Source organism: Blennius ocellaris (assembly GCF_963422515.1).
Source record: "Blennius ocellaris genome assembly, chromosome: 4".
In the NCBI taxonomy this organism is placed as follows: Eukaryota; Metazoa; Chordata; class Actinopteri; order Blenniiformes; family Blenniidae; genus Blennius; species Blennius ocellaris.
Genome location: NC_137653.1, coordinates 3,868,251 through 3,887,493, shown reverse-complemented (window position 1 = coordinate 3,887,493; position 19,243 = coordinate 3,868,251). Strand labels below are relative to the sequence as shown.

Genomic DNA, 19,243 nt, shown 5'->3' with positions numbered 1-19,243 from the left:
AAGAGATCGATGAAGATGTTGCCTTTGTGATATGGCCACAGAATCTGTAAACATCAAAATACTTAACCGTTGCATCAACAAGCACCCACGTTTGGCCAGAGGAAGTGGAAATTCTGGCCATCAGCTGAGCTGGTCATCCATTTTACAGGTGACAGACACTTGGAGGAACCAGATGTCACTCTGGACATAACACCAATCACACGAGAAACCAAATCAATATGCACTCGGGCTCGCCAGAGCTTCTATTAATTATACCAATCAAGTAAATGTGTATTGATCACCCGTTACAACACTTGACATGTGGAGGTTTTTAACCGAAAAGGAACAGAACTCAATACAGAAGAGGAAGCAAGTGTAATCAGAGAGGAATATGTTGTTGCAGCTACTAAAAGAAGAAGAAGTTCAGGTCGTGGAAACATTTTTAAGAATCTACAAATCGAAGCCCCTTGTTTTCAGGTGAACCATATTTCACAACACAAAGTGTGTCATGAGAAGAACCAACTCAAGCAGGATCCACTGTTTTACAATTGACAATGGAAATCAATGAAGACTAAATCCTGAGCAATCAACAAAGTCAATATGTGTTAACGGTTGCTATGAGAAGTAAACAGTTTCAGGAAGTACTGGCCAATTTACCTTTGTCTGAGGAGGAAATGTTGAATTGGTGAATCTATGGTGTTGAAAAGAAGCTTATAGTATTCAATGTGGAAATTACATTTTGTTCTGGGCAGTATTTAGCACTATTAGATTAACGTTAATCTGTACTAAGAAAAAAACCCCACAATCGGTCAATCTAAGAAACTGACAATCGAAACAGTCAATCATACAGTATGTGGGTAAGAAGGCTACCTAAAGATACTAAAGATGGAAAGCGATTCCATGCCGAACACGCCGTCACAGCTGGTGTTTGCCCAGCAGTCATTCTGCTTACTCTCCTACCCCTCAATGTTTCTGTGTACCAGCATGTCAGCTTCTACTCCATGTACTCGCACATACGTCAGCAAACAGATGAAGCACCGGGAGTGCCGGGCAGCTGCTGGAGGGTTTGAGAGGCTGCAAAACCATGCAGCACTCTGCTGGCACACCAGATTGTTAGTGCAGGTTTATGTGCTCAGGCTATCTCCTCACAGAAATTACTTTTTTAGGGTTGTTTTTTTTGTGGTGCTGGTTGGCACCTAAAATCTGACATTATGAAAAGCAGCAGTGACTCATGATGTTATGATGGGGAAAGTGGGCATCTTTAAATGGAAAACACGCAGGTGGGGAGCCTTTATGTACAGACACAATTTATTATCCTCTTTTGTTTGATGTTTAGTCATTTTTCATCCAGCCTACACACAAACACTTTCTCCCCTAACTTGTAATGTGCCATCATTCTTTCTGACTTCCCAATGTTGCCTATAGGGCCTGGAGTCACACCAGCTGGGACGCCGCTTCATTACGGCCGACCTCTGATGTCTGATAGCCTGGGAGAGAAATGGGATGGCGGGCCACTTCCAAGGAAAACACGTCAAAAACATTGGTATCGAGCCCGGCAGAGCTGCTGGGGAAATGACAACTGGATATGTTTGAACTGGAATAGTTGCCATGGTTACAATACCACATTGACTCACCAAAACATTTCTTAACTCATTATCATCATAACAACGCGTTGGGTTCGCATGTTTCACCTTTCTGCAGCGAGACAGGAATGCGATTCTGTTGCATGTGCACGGGGAATAACTATATAGGGGAGTTTATATATGCAATACACATATTTATTTCCCACAATTCATCATAGAGACATGTATTCAGAGCTCTATTTATCAACTATTGTGATGAAGGGCAGGAGAAGCTCATAGTCGACACGGGTGAAAAGGCAGGAAACACGGTCAGGTCATCAGTGCCTTACAGAGAGGGAGAATCATCATCACCCACACACACCTACAGACACACTGCAAGAACACCAAGTCGAAATGGTTAAACCAGTTAAAAATAAGAAAGAATAGCTATTATGGAAAATGATTTACTTACACCTATAATGTTCACTGATTAAAGCGTTTCCAGACTTGGAGAACCAGGTCTCTGCGCTAAAAAGTAATTTTCCCAGAACATTGCCTTGTTTCTCTAAAGTTGATATGACAAACTGATAACATCAGGACAAACTCATTTTGTCTCTTCCTTTTACGAAAATATGTATGATTTGAAAAAACAAACATCTCATATCACTGTACTGTGAAACAGAAGCCTAAAATCTTTAAACGTCAAATGTTTAAAATACATCAACAGACTAATGAACCTTACACAATTGTTATCAAGGAGGTAAGTGTGCAGACGACATTATACCACTTTCATAACTGAAATGACTTGACTTGTCCATTAATCCAGAGGAGCCTCACTGCATATTAAATCTTATATGAATCACGTCTGATGATATAGTGGGAATGACTAATTGGATAGTTGAGTTACAGAGATTGGAAGTATGCGTGCATGTCGGTAATTAGTCTGAAGGAAAACGATGGCACACTATAGGCATGTATGCACACAAATCGAAATCATAAACTTTTTTTTAATTACTCAGAACAGAACTCTTTCTCTGAGCCAATATTTCTGTCTCAAGCCGAGTCATCTTTCACTTTTCAGGGCTTTCCGATTAAAGTCCACTGAATAATAATGTTCAAATGCATTCAGGGCGGAAGCGCCACAATATGTAATACTGTAATACATTTTAACTCATTATGTAATGACATTATGACATTTTCTTAAAAAACAAGAGGAACACCCATATTTTGTAATAACTGTTGCATTGTGTAGCAAGTATTTACGAAAAGTGGCACAATTCGTTAGAAAATACATTCAAGAAGTTAATCCAAAATGCGTTATTAAACATTATTATATAATAAGTTGACAATGTATTACACTATTACTTATTGAACTATTATTACATAATGCAGCGCTACGAGGTCTTTTGCAGTCTAGTTGACACAGGATAGTTTTCACATAAAGACAGCCAATCAACATTTTATTTTATAGATTACTTGAAGAAGTTCGTTAGATCGTGAGAAGTGTCAGAACACAAATTGAATGAGCAAGAACGTGTCAAGACAACCCTTTAATTATATTTACAAGAAAAGTCAACATCTTACATCTTCTTCATGTATTTTAATATTCAACCGATGGTTCAAGTCAAACTTGTCAACGTGTGCGTCTGTCTCACTGATCGCTTCAAGTACAACCTGTGCAATTTTGTCTCGTCCTAGTGAAACAACGAACAACCATGACAACATCTCTCTTATCGTGTGGTTTTCTGTCGTACAGTGAGAGGAGTTTGTTGATGGCCGTCGTCATGGTGATGTTCACCACAAACAAACCGAGATAATTCCCTGACTGTATCAGAAATGTCCACAGTCTCACCACAGCGCACAATGTGACTGCGGCTACGGTGACTAACAACCAGAAAACCGATTAAAGAGATTAAAGAGACACCAGCGCTTCACAAGAGTAATAGATTACCAAGATGCAGATTACTAAAGAGGTAAAATGCTGCATCAATTCTCTTTAATTCTATACTGAATGACTTCCCTGCACAGATAATCAGGTCAAGGACGTCTTCTTCCAGGAGAAACCTGTATGAATTGAGAGAAAAATCTTCAGTAGAATAAATAAAAGAGTCCCAGAGTTGCGCTTTACAATTTAAAAAAAAATAATATATAAACCAATTGTGAATGGCAATAACCATTCCACTCAGGAGTTCAATAGAGTTTCCCAATATTAGAGATAAGCACACTTTGGCTCAATGAGAAAGGGAGCAGAAACGGTCAACTACTTTATTCTTCTCAAGACAGAGAGGAAGTCAAACATGCCGTCGTACTGAACATAATTTAATCCCTGTGCAGAGTGCGGCAGGTGATAAACTCGCAGGGCGGCTAGAATTACGCCGCGCGGAGCCATTACTTCATGATCAGATTCGGTTATTGCTTCCCGAAAAATCCTCCCGTTGAAGGTTTGGCGTCACTCATCGCTCCGTGTGTCTCATACCCTGGTCGTCAGCCTCCCATTTCCCCGATTGCGGACACCTCGCCTCTCCCCTCTTGCCTCTCGGTGTGTCTGTAAGCGGTTTACTGTGTGTTTGTCAGCGACAGCTTGTCTGGTGAGTCACGAGAGTCGTGCACTGCCTTTCCTGCCAGTCTCACCTCGTCTAATCTGGCGTCTGGATTTTGAATAATCACTAGTTTTTTTTTAATCTTGTCTCGGCCTTGCCCTTCGAACATCTTTGCCTTGTGACGTATGGCTTATTGTGTACCAAACCATGCAAATCTAATAAAACTAATTTACGCTGCACTAAGTGGAGTCATTATGAAGTAGAGAAATGTAAGATACACGTCACACAAGGTGTGCTACATCTTACTGGGATACATTGCAGAGGAAGATGTGTTTGTTGTTAATCCATCTATTGGGTTTTATGGTTCTATCGGGAGGAGTCCACAAATGGTTCACCGTTTCTGGCCCCCTTCCAGAATTCACCTTCTTCCAGGTTTTTCTCCACAATTCCTTAAGTAGTCATTTTCACATTTCTTCTCCACGACGCTTAATTTGCCAATTATGTGTGCCTGGTTTTAGAGCTGAGCCGGTAGTCGACAGGATGAAGAAGTGCTGACAGGAGCAGGTAACAGGTAAACAGGTAAAGAATAATGAAGGGGGAATGAATATTGTATCAAGAAGAATGGATGCTTCACAAAATATGAATAAATTGAATCTTTCTGACAGAGAGCCGTCTTAAAAGTACGAGGACACACACCCAGCCACTCGGTGACCTGTTTGCGATGGCATTAATAATTTAAAAAGATCTCAAGCAACTTTCAAAAGCCCAGAAAAGTGTTGCAAAAGAAGCTAATGATGCCCTGAGGTTGCAAGAAATATTTAGGTCACAAACAGGTGGTGCGCTTGTGATTTTTCTCCTTAATCCTAATAGAAAAATGATGCTTTCAACACTTAATCGGATCTTTAAAAAAAAAAAAAATTCAAGCATAAAAATCACATGGAAAATGTTGAGACTGTTTTGTAGGAGAACTTTTGTTGTGTAACAGGAAAATTATTTGTATTATTCATTTATGGAACAATGATAAATGGGAACGATTATTTTTTCCCCCAACTTGAATGAGAGCAAAACCCATTTATATCTGTTTATTTTTGTACTTTTTGATGTTTAACTTTTCCGTCACGAGAATATAAAGCAACTCGTTTGACGTTCAAACATTTTAAAGTTGATCCTTTAGTATGAAAACAACCAAGGCAACGACTCAAAGCAGACGAGACCAAACTCGTTCATCTGGCTGAGCTGAAATCAATGACACTTTTCTTTTCTTTTTTTAAACTGCATTCAAACATTCGATTCACTCGCCACACCATAATGATAGTTTCCATGTCTTGGATAAACACAATATTTCAACAACAAAAAGAAACTACCAGTGTAAGTAATTTGGTGCTGGAGCGGTGTCAAACGTACAACTTGTGTACTGAAGATCTCATACAGTAACAACAGGAGGTGGTGTAGTGGTTTGCACTCTATAATCACAGCGAGGCCTTTCTGTGCAGCTTGCGTGTTTTTATCCCATGTATTGGATTTGTGCCAGTCAGGCTGTCATAGAAAAATCTGATATGGCTCACACGTGGGCTAAAAGTGAGATTTGAGCCGCGGTGTGAAGGCACACCCTGGAGTAGAGTGTACAATAATCGATAGAAGGGGTAACTTCAACCTCACAGCTTATATTTTCTCTTTCCTGCATTCTCTTCATAAACAAGGTATTTCATACAACAATTAATTTGAAAGTTCATGATTCTTGAGAATCAACCTCTAACTTAATGTGCAACTGAGACGTCTTTTGCTGATTGCGCCGATCTCAAAGAACTCTCCGGTTGTATATTTTATGAACTTGTGAATGTGTGGGGGAGGCGGGTTGATGGTTATTCCAGGAATCAAGTGAAAGTCAGATCGATGAGTGACCTTGACAGCCAAGTAGAGCCAGAAGAACTCGGGGGGGGGGGGGGGGGGGGGTTCACGGCCGCCACAACTGAACATACTGGATATACAGATCTGCTGCGCTGACGTTTTGCAGAGCAAAACCAGCATCTTGTTGCACCCCACTATGCATGTTTTGCAGCAAGCAATTACCCTAAAATGGAGAAAAGGCCTTCAATGAATGGTCAGTTTATTTTAAAATGTATTTGCAAAAGTTTTGCGTTTCAGTAACCCCCGATTCGTGGTGGTATTTTGATATAATCCTTGCACACATGAAAAAAAAAAAAAAGAGAGGGGTGCAATAATAAACACAAGAGTGCTTGCAGAGGGACTCATTCATCAAATCTGATCTGGGAGACATTTCCTGTGGCCCACTGCCCTTTAAAGTGTTCCTACGTCTTTTTCCAAGTGCAATTACTTACTCGTGCCTCTTTGTAGACGGAGCTGAAAATCATCTCCTGAGGGAACGCTGCCTAGAAGAGCTGTGTCAGCACGCCATTTAACCAGTTCAGCCTCTGCAGCTGGCATGCAGAGGCTACTTATGGCCCTCTTAATTACAATTAAAGTTACCACACCATCCATCTTTCATTCCACTTTGGATCGCGGGGCATTTTAGTCGATCCCAGCTCTCTTGGTCCAAACCAAGAGAGCGGGGAGAGTCCAAGATGGTGCCGGGGGACCCTTGAGCAGTTTGCATATCTCAGTTTTTAAGAAAAGTATCATAATTGTAAAATGAAGCACTTTGGAATAAGTGAGAAGATCAAGTTGAGCTCCTCTTTACAGCTTTTGCATGTTATCCCTGTGTGTGTGTGTGTGTGTGTGTGTGTGTGTGTGTGTGTGTGTGTGTGTGTGTGTGTGTGTGTGTGTGTGTGTGTGTGTGTGTGTGTGTGTGTGTGTGTGTGTGTGTGTGTGTGTGTGTGTGTGTGTGTGTGTGTGTTTACTCTCCAGGTAAAATGGTTTTCTCCCACAGTCCAACTCTGAATTGCTTGTTAAATAATTCACCCTGGGAGTTCCATTGAGATTAGAAAAAAAAAAAAAAAAAAATCTTGTTTATTGAGGATAAACCGGTATGGAAGATGGATGTTTAATTCCCTGACTGGCTCGAGGCAATTTCAACACGCTGACTGATGTTGACGCGGTAAAATTGTAAACTTGTGTCTCTTCTCGATCGAGGCGCAGCGGCACTTTTCACTTATTGTGTGAGCGAAGACGAGGTCAGGAAGAACAAAGTGAAAGCACTGAAAGAAGCTCACTGAATTATAAATGAGGCTGATAATGGAAACATGATTAAAAGAATGAAAGATTAGGAAAAACCTGATTCGTCACCTGCACAAGAAGAGAGATGAGAGATGCCCTCTCTTGAAATGGGGATAATACTTTACATAGTGAGACGAGTTGAATATGCTGCTGATAAAACTTACTTTCTCCCAAAAAGTCTATTATGACATTAAAAAGTTTAGAAAACAATGGCACAAAAAACTGCACATAAAAAATCTATTATATTGTACTAACAAAAATGTAAATTATATTTCAAATTACTGTAATACAGGCAGAAAAAGCCTCAGGGCTTCATCTTATGTAATGTTGTCTTCTCTGTGCCTGCTGTCATCGAATACAAGAAGAAACTGTGGAGAAAATGTAATTAAAAAGGCAAAAAGCATCCACCTCCCCCGACTAAATACTTAAAATGAATCCAATTGTGTGGAAAAACACGATGAAATTTCAAGAGAATTCTGCATCGACAATTATTACACATTTTTTGTGAAATACCATGGAAGAGACCTGAGAACCAAATGAAGATGGATAAATGAGACACAATATGGAGAACTACGGAAGCGTATTGCACTCACATGAAAAAAATAAAAAACCAACTGTTTTTCTGAATTAATGACATAATTATCTCAGAACTATGAGATAAAATAATTACGTTTGCATTGTGTTTTCATGAATTTATGAGATATTGTTTTCTGGGGGGGAAAGACTGTTATAGGAAACAACACTGAAGTTTAATCCAGCTTTATTTCTGTTTGGTTTGAGACATTGGGAGATACTCTTGTACTTACGGTAAGTATTGTTGATGGTATTGTTATTAGCTTGTCAACTTTGCACAGTCTTACCATGGCTGGTTCATAACTCCAAACCGTAGCTAGAAGACCCGGTTTATTCCTGAGCTTTAATTACCCATGAAGAATGCCACATCTGCCCAATTGATCCTGGAGAAACTTTACAACGACCACCCAGCGGTGTTTACGTTTTAACAGCCGCGGGTTCCCGAGGAGCCTGTCGTTACATGCTGAGCCTGTCACTTTAAGGGTCTGATGCATTGTGGGAAGTGGAGTGTGACTTCTTTTGGCTTGGGATATTGTGGTTCGTCGTTCCCTGTGCAATGCAGCAGATTTGTGCACGCGTGCTACGATCAGCGTGCGACTATGGATGTCTTCCCTGTTTCCCCTCCAGCAAACTCCACAGGCAGAATTACCCGGAGTTGAAAGCTTGCTACCCGCAGACGTGAGCCAAGGCCGAGTCGGTGAAGCTCAGTAGTAAAAACAGAGCCATTTTTTTTCCATTTTTTTAGAAAACAGTATCTCATAAATTCAGAAAAACAGAGCCATTTTTTTTTATCATGTCATTAATTAACAGAGTGTATTTATATTTTATCATGCGACTGCGATATGCTTCGGTAGAGAACACTATTGTGGTCCAGAATATTTAGTGGCAAACACTGACTGAAAAAAAAATCTAAAATAGAATTACATACAGTAAGGCTGCGTCCCAATTCTACCCCTTAGCCCTACCCCTTACCTCTACCCCTTTGAAATGTGCATTCACGAGAGTCTAAGGGGTGTCCCATTTCACTAGTGCACAAAGGCGGAGGGGTAAGGGGAAGGGCTATTCACCCCTCGTAACGGAGCGTTTACAGATGCACACTTTAAACAGAGGGGTAGGAGGAGTTTCAAACTTCCACGCAACTCACCAACAAGGACTCGCATTTCACATATATACGCTTCTAAAGTTATATAAACCTGTTGTTTTATACTAGTAAGAACGGCAGTAGCGCTGCCGTATGTAGCTTCCGTGTGTATTTGTTTCGTAGAGACCGTGTTTATAACATTTTATTATTAGGGGTAGGGATAGGGGGTGCAATAGGGGTGCAAAATTGAATTGGGATGAGGCCCAAGTATTCTTTTCTGACCATCACGGAGCCTTTTTGATAAAGGAAATAGTTTGCCCATTATTGTACTCCATATTTCAAGTATCCTCACAGATCAGGCTTCATGACGACGCAAATTATACCAATGTTGAATTTTTGTACCATCATGCTGTCGATTGATTGACGTCATTAAATCATAAGGGGATTAAATGATCAACAACTTGCAGGACGCTCATTAGAACCGAAGCTAAAGTCAATCCGTGCAAACAAGTCAGTCTTGCATGTAGTTTGACCACTTTCACATCAAAAATTGTGTCAATCGTAACACATTTCTGTCAGCTTGTTTCAAAGCTCTGAATATTTCTAATTGACAGAATTTTAAATATGAAGAAAGTGAGTTTATTAAATAGAAACATTAAAGTTTAAATTTAAAATATGACCTTTCTGTTGTGTTTTTTGTGTCTACTAACATTTTCTCTTTCTTTTTTTTTTACACCTGAATTATTATATTTTAGCGTGTGTAATTTTTATTTTATTTAGAAATGTGTGAGGGAAAAGCTATTCTTTGGTTCTCTATGTGTGAAAATGTGTAGCTGAACTCACAGATGAAGTGATTTGGAAAATCACAAAAGTGCGGGATTAAACAAAAAAATTTCAACTGACAGGGAAAGAGCAGATTAAAGCAGTTGGGTTTGTTTTTTTGCACCTAGAGTTCTGTTCGCCCTTCATAATAGGTTACAGTAAAAATTTATTCTCGAGTCGCGATTTGTAAAATAATTGAGGGATTCAATTGTTCAGAAGGAAAATATCACACGCAACAACTGTCAAACACGACGGCCTGTAAATAAGAAGAATTCTCACTTCCACAAATACCAAACCTAACACTCAGCAGGGTGTCATAAAACCACCATCCTGCCTCAGGAAATATCCACCGCTCACTTCTCAATTTATCAAACACAGACGTACACGGAACTCCTCATCCCCTCACCTTCATTAGGATTTCGAAAAATGGCCCCAGTGCTCCGTTAGCCACAGTCACTGTGCACATAAACAGAAATAGCGTTCGCTGAATCCATATCGAAGTAGAAGCTGTACCCCTCTGTTCGATTCCAGCCGGGATTCATTTGTTGCCAGTTCAGCACCTTGTGTAAATGCACATGCATTTACCGAGGACTTAGTGGTATCCGCCAGAGACGTGACTAACGGCTCATAAGTATATTCTCTGGACGTGTGGGCGGCCGTGAAGTTGTCATCTCTGGACGGACAGTCTTACCCTGATCCAGTCTCTCTGTCACGAGCTGTGAGTAACGTCTGTGAAGCACTATTATTACTGTCTGCCTGAGGAGGGAATTAGAGATAAGCTTCAGTGGAAGCAGATTTGAGGACATTTCAATGCAATAAGGTTAAAAAAAAAAAAATTAATCATTGCAAAGCAGAGAAAGAGGTGCCGCTCGTCTGACTCATCAACAACCACAGAAAACACTTTGAATGTGAGATTTTATTGATGGCGATGAAATTACTGGTAACAGATATGACTGGGTTTCCGACAAAGAAATGATACGTTGTGGTTGTAAGGAAAAAAACATTGAAATGAATTCCATGGCTAATTTTTCACATTGTGTTTTTCAGCTGCGGCGTTTCTACTTTCACGAGGATCGAGATCTGCGTCGATGAATCATCTCCGACAGGTCAATCAATACCTACATTATGGTGCATTTTCCCCCCCGAGAGATGAAGACTTCTTACTTCTCCGAAACTCACTTGAGTCCTCCAATACTTAAAACAGTTTTGTTTACTCGCCATAATCTTTCCTAATGGAGTTTTCTCACTGCTCGGCCTCCACAGCCCAGATTAGATCATCTCGTGAGGTTTCACAGCAACAGAGTGCGCCTCTCCGACTTCATTTGGTTTCACCTCTCAAATTACAGAGGCAAATGAATGATCTGTTGGTTTTCTAAAAAAAAATTTTTTTTTAATCTGAAAAGAATTGCAGCCGCCACTCAAACGGCAAACGCTGATATTCTCCTAAACAAATGTGATAATTGGAAAACATTACAGAAAAAAACTGCTGCGCTAATGATGGACTTTGTTGTTTGTATGGTATTTGTATATATTAAGCAAAAATCCCTTTAGAAAAACGGTTTGGTCCAGATTCAAGCTTTTATGAGTCCACACTGAAACCAAACCGACACAACACGCGTGGAAAAATTTTGAAAAGAGTAGCTTCAGATGAGAATCATCAGAATCTATGCCTCTTGCATAGATTCATGCAACGCGAGGTTCAAATGAAAGACGTCCCATCCAGTTAGTCCGTCCCTTTGCTGCGAGTGGTCTTCTCTTCAGCATGGTGCAACATGGTGAAATCCTTTGTTCAAACGCTGAAAGAAGCGCGCGGAGCGTTTCCTGTGAACCCGTTTTTCAGCTCAACCGCTGAGACGAGACATGAAAAGCTCTTTGTGTCCGACAACGTTTTCACTAAAATGTTCAATCACTGCTGCGTCGGCTTCTCCTCCACGTAAACTATGTCCGACTCCACGCCAAGGATGAACCTAGAAATGCACTTCTCATCTTTACCAGGTGAACTCTAAACTTTTAAATGTACTCTTCAATGCTTAAGTGCTTTTTGCAGAACTCGGTGATCTCCAACAAGGACGTTAATGACGAAACTCACAACATGTGTTTGATCCATTTACGGACCAATGAATGTCCAGTTTAATCAGAGTTGGTATTTATTTGGAGACGTTGATAGGATTTCGTTGTGGTACCCCCACCACTGTTCCTGGCTTTTGTTTTGATAAATTGCTTGATGCCTCTAATTAAATGCCCTACTTTAACTTTTTCCATCTAATTTCACCCAAATGTCAACTTTTTTGTGAATTGTGCAAACTAAAGAAAACGCTCCTATGTAAACTATAGACACACAATGGAAACATTTCCAATTATCAGTAGTAATATTGGGGGATTTTTCATAACTTCCCCACAATAAACCTTTTCCACAGCCAGCTTGTTACATTTGATAGGTTAAGTGCCAGCATTTGCCGATATTGTTTTATTTTATTGTCATTTCATTTGCGTGGCTTCTGTATTGTCACATGTCAAAATGGCCGAAGGAATCTGTTGGGGCCCCGTGCTTCCGCTTTCATTTTGTCTTCATTTTAAATGACATTCCGCCGATGCTGAGCTCGTTCCTTCACCTTGTGTTGCTCACTCAGCCAACTGTCACATTATTGCATTTCCAAAACAGCAGCGTGCGTGTGTGATGCGTTTGATGAAGATGAAGAATAGCCCAAGAGGGGCAGACGCGAAAAATCAAACAAGAAGGAGCCAGCCATCGATTTACAACAGTGTAGAAAGGTCAGACATGGAGATATGACGGATTTAAGCGACAGAGGGGTCCTTCTGCAGATAAAGAGCAGCAGCAGATTGAAGAACAAATAATACAGTCACTTGAGGCGTGGGCATGTGGTCACCAGTTATCTTGATTTAATCAGTTTTCATAAAGAAGCTGCTGGTGGCAACCATTTTAAGTGCAACCAGCATATGAGCGTCTATTAAACCTCTTGAGTTATCACAACTTTAAGTAGTCACCCTGCAGCTCCTCAGCACTTTGCTGGATCCTGTTTTACATTAAACAGCTTGGCGACACACTTCCACCTCCACCTGCCCACCTCCACCTGCCCACCTCCACCTGCCTCAGTCTCCACCGCACACTGTAAACAATGGCAGCTGAAACGGATCAGAGGGGAAGTGAGAAGAGAAAGTGGCAATGAGCAGGTGGGAGGGTGTGTGTATGTGTGTGTGTGTGTGTGTGTGGGGGGGGGGGGGGGTGTACAAGAGGTACATTGAATATGGGAAGGCTGCATTTTCAAGCTTGCAGAATCAATTTTTTTCCTTCAAGCGTTCAAGCCAGCAAGAGGAAATTACCTTGTTTATAATCCTTTGTGGAGGAGCTGGTGTGGATTCAGAGGAAAGCTGAACTGTGACACTGTTAATGTATTGGAACACAGGCTTGTTGAATTCATGACAAGGTTATTCTGTGTTTCAAGTTTGGCTGAGAGCTCATGATATAGTGCTCCTATGTGTGTTTTTCGTGATTTCTTATGTGGTAAATCTTATGAGTGGGTTTCCTCTTCAAGATTATGGGCAGATTACAATAAAATACTTCATTGATGTGTTTTTTTATGAGCAGACTGTGGCCATAAACTGTGCAGATTGAGTCTATAATGTCACCGCTTTCTGCGTCAATATAACAAGAGCAGGAATTGGCCGTTTTTGACTTACCCAATAAAAGCAATTTCACTTCTCTGGCTGCCTTCTCTCCATCCTCTCGGAGATTTTTGTCAATCATCTTTGACCTCTCCGCGGCAGCTTTATCCTCGGCGCTCACGGTACAGCCCATGATCCGAAGGCAGGGGCGCACCGACCACTTGCGCAAATAAAATAAATAAAAATCTAATTAAAATGGGTACGGGGTAGAAATAAACGATGGAGCAGCTTGGGGAAGAAGAAAAAAAACCGCCCCGTGCCACACTTTTTTTTCTTTAAAAAAATAAAATAAAATCCACGCGTTGAAAGTCTCGGATCCAGCTCAGGCAAGAATTTGGATGATCGCGTGTTTTCGTACCACAGTTCAGGTTTGCGCTGAGCGGTCCATGCCGACGCGCACTGAAACGCTCCGTCCTCAGGCTGAGATGCCTGAGCTGAGCTCTGTGGTCTTGCAGGAGGCCTGGTCCTGCACGTCTGGGTCTGTTTCTGCTGCTGCTGCGGCTGCGGTCCTCTCAGATGCTCAGTCAGGGCTCGCGCGTAAAGACGAAGAGGAAAGAAAAAGAAAAAAAAAAACCCAAGTCCTCCGTTATTCCCCCTCCGTGCCACTTTACAAGTACCAGTCGCGGATACGTCACACGTGCCACTTGTCGCGATAGTCCAATTAAATCAGGTGAGCGGGTTTTTGCCGAGGAGCCAATTAGAGAGGGAAGCGGCGAGGCGTGATTTTCTGCGGGTGCGACGCGCGGCGGGCTGCAGTGGGCGCTGTGCCAGACTCGTTCCCCCGCAGCTTGTGCCGGATGAGGCGCACTATCCGCTCTCCCCGAGACGACGAGCCGCGCAGAGCAGAGCCGGAGCCAGTGAGTGACGGACGGACCCCCCCGCTGCACGAGACGCTCCGGATCTGCGGGCGCGCGCGACGTGCCGCAGAAATGGATCTTTGCGTCACATGTTTATGAAATACCTTGGCTCATAATAAGGGCCGCTGGAATGAGAGGTGGAGAGCGCCACCCAATGGATGAAGTTTTGTTTTTTTTATTTTTTTTTCCATTTTCTTCTCAGACCTCAGCGTTTGAAAAACACTCAAAAGTACGCTGTTAAATGTGGTACAATCTCCTACTTTTTTAACATCTTCTCAAGGTAAATAGAAGTAGAAACATACATATAGATAGATAGATATAGATATAGATATAGATATAGATAGATAGATAAGCTCTTAGAATTACTCCCGATTATTTCAACAGATCCCGTCCGTTTAACTTAAACCAGATTAAGTTTGTGAACGTCTCAACAGTTTTAGTAAAAACAGCAGCTGTTCCAGATTGAAAAGCATGTAAAAGGATTAAGCTTTTATAGAGGTCATGATGTTCTTTTTTTTTTGTCTGTTGAGACGGTCACAGAGGACTTTCTAATCTTTTGCATGACAGACAATGGGTGCAGAATGTGACAAACAAAATGTGGTACGCCACACCAAACTACAAGCTCATCCATTTGTTACATGAGTCAGTGGCTGAAAGGAGGGTCCGGACATCCAGTGTGTCACAGAAACACACAAATCAATCACAGACATCCCCACCTTGGACTGAAGTTGGGTTTTGTTTCTTATTTTTTGATTGATTTTTGGAAGGAAAAAAACACACACACACAAAATGCAGTATTTACAAACATGTTTATTTTAATTTTTTGCGTCAAAAGGACACGTCAATCTGTTAGTCTTGGGGTGCTTGTTGAAATACGCTGAATCTAATCAGTAGGTCATCGGTACTGACAAAGCTGCTATTACACTTTAATTTTCTCGATACAGTCAAGAGTAAAATACCACCAAGAGATACAGTTGTGAAGTAAAGAAAAAAACATGATAGATAGATTCAAGAACAGGCCGATGGCATGCTGGATTTTACCATGTTACCATTTAATATTAATTCAACATATTGTTGCCTCAATAGGATAATAAATAATGTCCCATTTTTCAATTTGAATGCTGCATTTACAATGTATTCAGTATTCATGCATATTTTGATTTTCCAGCATTACTTAGTGGCTGTTTGCAGATCCACTCCAGTCTTCTGCTTGATGATACAGACTGTATCAATGCTGAGGATCTACTTTCTTGTAAATATGTCAGAGGCAGAGCCACAGCTGAAGAACTATTCAAAGCGCTGGAATGCTTCCGGACTGAGAATGAACTCAAGTGGGAGAACTGCATTGGTACTTTGCAGTAATGGTGCACAGACCAGGGCAGGGATTAGAAAAGGCACTTGATGAAGGAAGTACTGATTCATTTGAGAACCTGCATGGATACGGGGGAAATTAATGACATAATTATGTCATTAATTCAGAAAAACAGAGTCGATTTTTTTTTTTTTCTTCATGTGAATGCAATACACTTCCGTAGTGGCCGGCTCGACTAATTACAGACTCGTCCTCAATTAATTTTTCACATTTATTGAAAACTAGGGTCACATCAGGAGTGAACATCTCCAAACTCGACTACCTGTAATCATGACAAATAATTGAAATTTATATTTATAAATGTATAAAGTTCATTATTCTGCGCTCGCAACATATTAAACACAAGTTACCCACATTGTCCTCAGGTCAGGTAGTTTGGAGTTTTGGCTTGGAGGTGGAGGCGGAGCCTGGGAGGTGAACAGACTGTCGTCTCTCTTTCTCTTCTTGGTCCCTTTATCCTCCCTGCTGCCGTCGTCTTCCTCATTGATGCTGCTTTCTTGAAAGACAGAGCATTCAAAACATTGGAGAGGCCCACAAAATATACTATTTATTGCTCTGTGAAGCCAGGCATATTGGATGACCCTTATTTGTGACTATGCTATTTCCCCCAAACAGTGGCTGCCGACGCTGATATGTTATAAAACTATGAACACAAATTCTCCTCCACACCGATCCAGAATGCATTCAATGTCGTGACATCAAATGGGAAACACGGGCCAGGCGACACTCACCCACGGCATGACAGCCGGCTCCCAGGTGATGGCTTTCTGCAGCTGCTGAATGCAGAGCGACAGCTGAGCCGAGCTGTGAACTCGGCCCACGGCTTCACGCCACAGTCTCATCCCTGGAGCCCCATCCTCCTTGCTGCTGTAAGGTCACGCAGCGCAAAACAGCAAATAAGACAATCTGCGGAACGTGACAGTTGCCTCTACTGCACACAGGAAATGTCAGCATTTATTCCGATTCGATTCATCGTGCAAAGTAGAATACATTTTATCTGTCCTGGCCTGAGGAAGCCGACCTCTGTACGTACCGAGGCTTGATGTGTCTCTCCAGCTCTGCGAGGCGGGTGACGGCTACGTCCAGGGGATTGTTGGGTCGTCGCTCAACAGACCCGGGGAAGTCCTCCTGACCGTTGTCTCTCTGGTCCGTGTTCGGCAGAGGTGAGGAAGACAGGGGCTGGTGCTCATGATAGATAAGATCCTCACGAAGTGACTGGGCCTCGGGGCAATTCCATCTCTGACAGAGGAATCAGTGTCATGATCCATTTTTTTACAGTTGCAAAATGGACATTTCTTAGTGAACCGCATTTGAAAATAACTGAGAAGATTTTCAGAGAAAATTTCTGAAGTCGACAAGCTGGCCACGGCCACATCTTGTCCTGTAATACCACTTGGAACAAACTTTGACAATTAAGTTGCATTTAAAATAAGTGTTTAGAGGTCTTTTAAAGCTGTAAAACAGGTGAGGACGCTCCGTTTCCAGTACCTTGACCTGCAGGCCAGCAGCAGTGACCTTCCTCTCCAGAGCTTCGACCTGCTGCAGCAGAGCGATGTCCACATTCATGGCATGCTCCTCCACACACCAGTCCTCCACCATCTCCTTGCTGAGCTTCTGCTTTTCCATCATTGTGAAATCAATTGCCGGCACTAAAGAAACATTAAAAAAAAAAAAAATGACAGTCAGCTATTATCTGCTAAAAACTTGCTGACATCTCCAGAGGTACCGCACCAGACAATATTTGTCTTTGGGTTAGGTCATGCGTCAGTAAAAATCTGAACCCAAAACTTGATTGATGCAAAGCAGGATCTTGTGATTACGAGATAACAAACTGTTTTTTTTTTAAAAAGGGATATGTTTTGAGAAGCAAACTCTGCAGCGTTAGGGCTGTAATACTCCCCCTATACACAAGAGGGAGCCGCATACTTGTCTACATCTGTGGTGGTCGGAACTGATGTGTATATTCGCTGATCACCCACGGATGTGTTATTGTGTGACACAATGTGTTTTAGCTCGGACTGGGCTAAATGTTCCACGTAGGAATAATATCGAATTGCATTTTCTTCTTTATTACAAGCAAACAGTACGACGTGTGTTGTCTTCGTGTGAGTAGCGAGGAAACGTTGTAGAATGTAAAATGTTGATTTCGATGTCTCCGTTTCTGATTGGACCGGAATAGATCACGTGTCCACAAAGACACGCTTCAGTTGCAACAGAAAACCCCTCTTTATTCTCTTTTAAACGCATCGGATCCATAGCAGTGATGCTTGGACGGTGTTGTTTATGCTCCTTTTTTCCACGTGAAGCCTTAAATAAACTTGTGTCGGTGTCACACCAGGACTCGTGCAGTCATTACCGAGAAACACTTCCTTTCCGCGGACCCAGTGTAGGTATCGCTTCTCGGCCTTTTGGCTAAGATCAAGTGTAGTATCTGTTCTTATCAGTTTAATATCTGATACGTCCCCTACCCGGGGACCATATATTAAATTGATTTTTGGAACAGGGAGATGGAATAGGGGCTTGCTCCGTCCACTCCACGCATCGACCTGGTATTGCAGTACCTCCAGGAACGGTGCACCCCCTCTACTGTTCAATGAAAATACCAAGTAGGTCGACGTAGTGGCGTTTTTGTCATGTTACAACTGTTTCCAGCCCGAAACCTATCAATGGTTGTATATGTATGAAAGTTGCTGAATCATCACTGCACAGAGGAGTCATGCTTATTAAAATTGGATACAATATGTGAACAAAACTGAATTCCATAAAAACTGTTTATGTTACTCTACCTTAATAAATCTATTTTATCAACAACAAAAAAGCGTCACTTCTCTGCATCAATATGTTGACAACCAATGTGGAATTTGTAGCCATCAGACTGTTTCGCGAACTGAAGAGCCTCTAGGATCGTTTCCTACCAAAAAACTAAACAGTTTGTCGTCACCAGATGGCGCTCTTGGACACCAAGCCAAGTCTCTATAAAAGCTGCATCCGGCATCTTGCTCCAGCTGGGTTTGCACCCACAACCTCTCCAGCAAGGCATTTCTCCGATTTTGCTTTCACTCATTTGTAGAACGAGTTTATTTTCCCCCCCCCCTACGAATTCAAAGTAAACAAGCCTGCAAGTTTTTGTGTCACAGTAAAAACTTGGAAGTTTATCGACAAAACAATTAGGATTTAGTGTTTGGTTTAAAAAAAAAAAAAAAGAAGAAGAAAGAAAGAAAAGAAACATCTCAGCCTTGACAGATTACTTAAATGTCTGACAAAAGCATCACATTCTGAATGTTTTTTTTTTTTTTACTGTAAACACAAGTGTGCGGGAGACTGTGCTCACCAATGTAAATCCGAGTTCAATTCAACTTTATTTATAAAGAACCCAATACAATACAGTCATGTCAAGGTGATTTTAAGAGAGAAACCCAACAAATCTCTGCCTTAGTTCTTTATGTTAAAGCAAAAATGTTTTATTCCTTGCATTATAAACTTAAAAAAAAAAAATTATTGTCCTTTCTGAGCTCGCTTGTGCATTTACACTTCATAACACGATGACATTAACTTTCCTCAAATTACATCGAGAAGGGAAATGAAGACAACAGAGTCGA

The 19,243-nt window shown here is 41.4% G+C and overlaps 1 protein-coding gene across 1 annotated transcript in view; it reads right to left on the bottom strand.

Annotated features, from left to right (window-relative positions):
- The window catches only part of gnai2b (guanine nucleotide binding protein (G protein), alpha inhibiting activity polypeptide 2b), a gene marked incomplete at its 5' end in the record, with an annotated part of 36,784 nt that extends 23,236 nt beyond the window's left edge, over window positions 1–13,548 (bottom strand). Inside the window, one exon of the mRNA XM_080495733.1 lies at window positions 13,431–13,548. Coding sequence (XP_080351859.1) covers window positions 13,431–13,548 — 118 coding nt within the window. The remainder of the gene's footprint in view (window positions 1–13,430) is intronic.
- Between the last annotated feature and the right edge of the window lie 5,695 nt (window positions 13,549–19,243).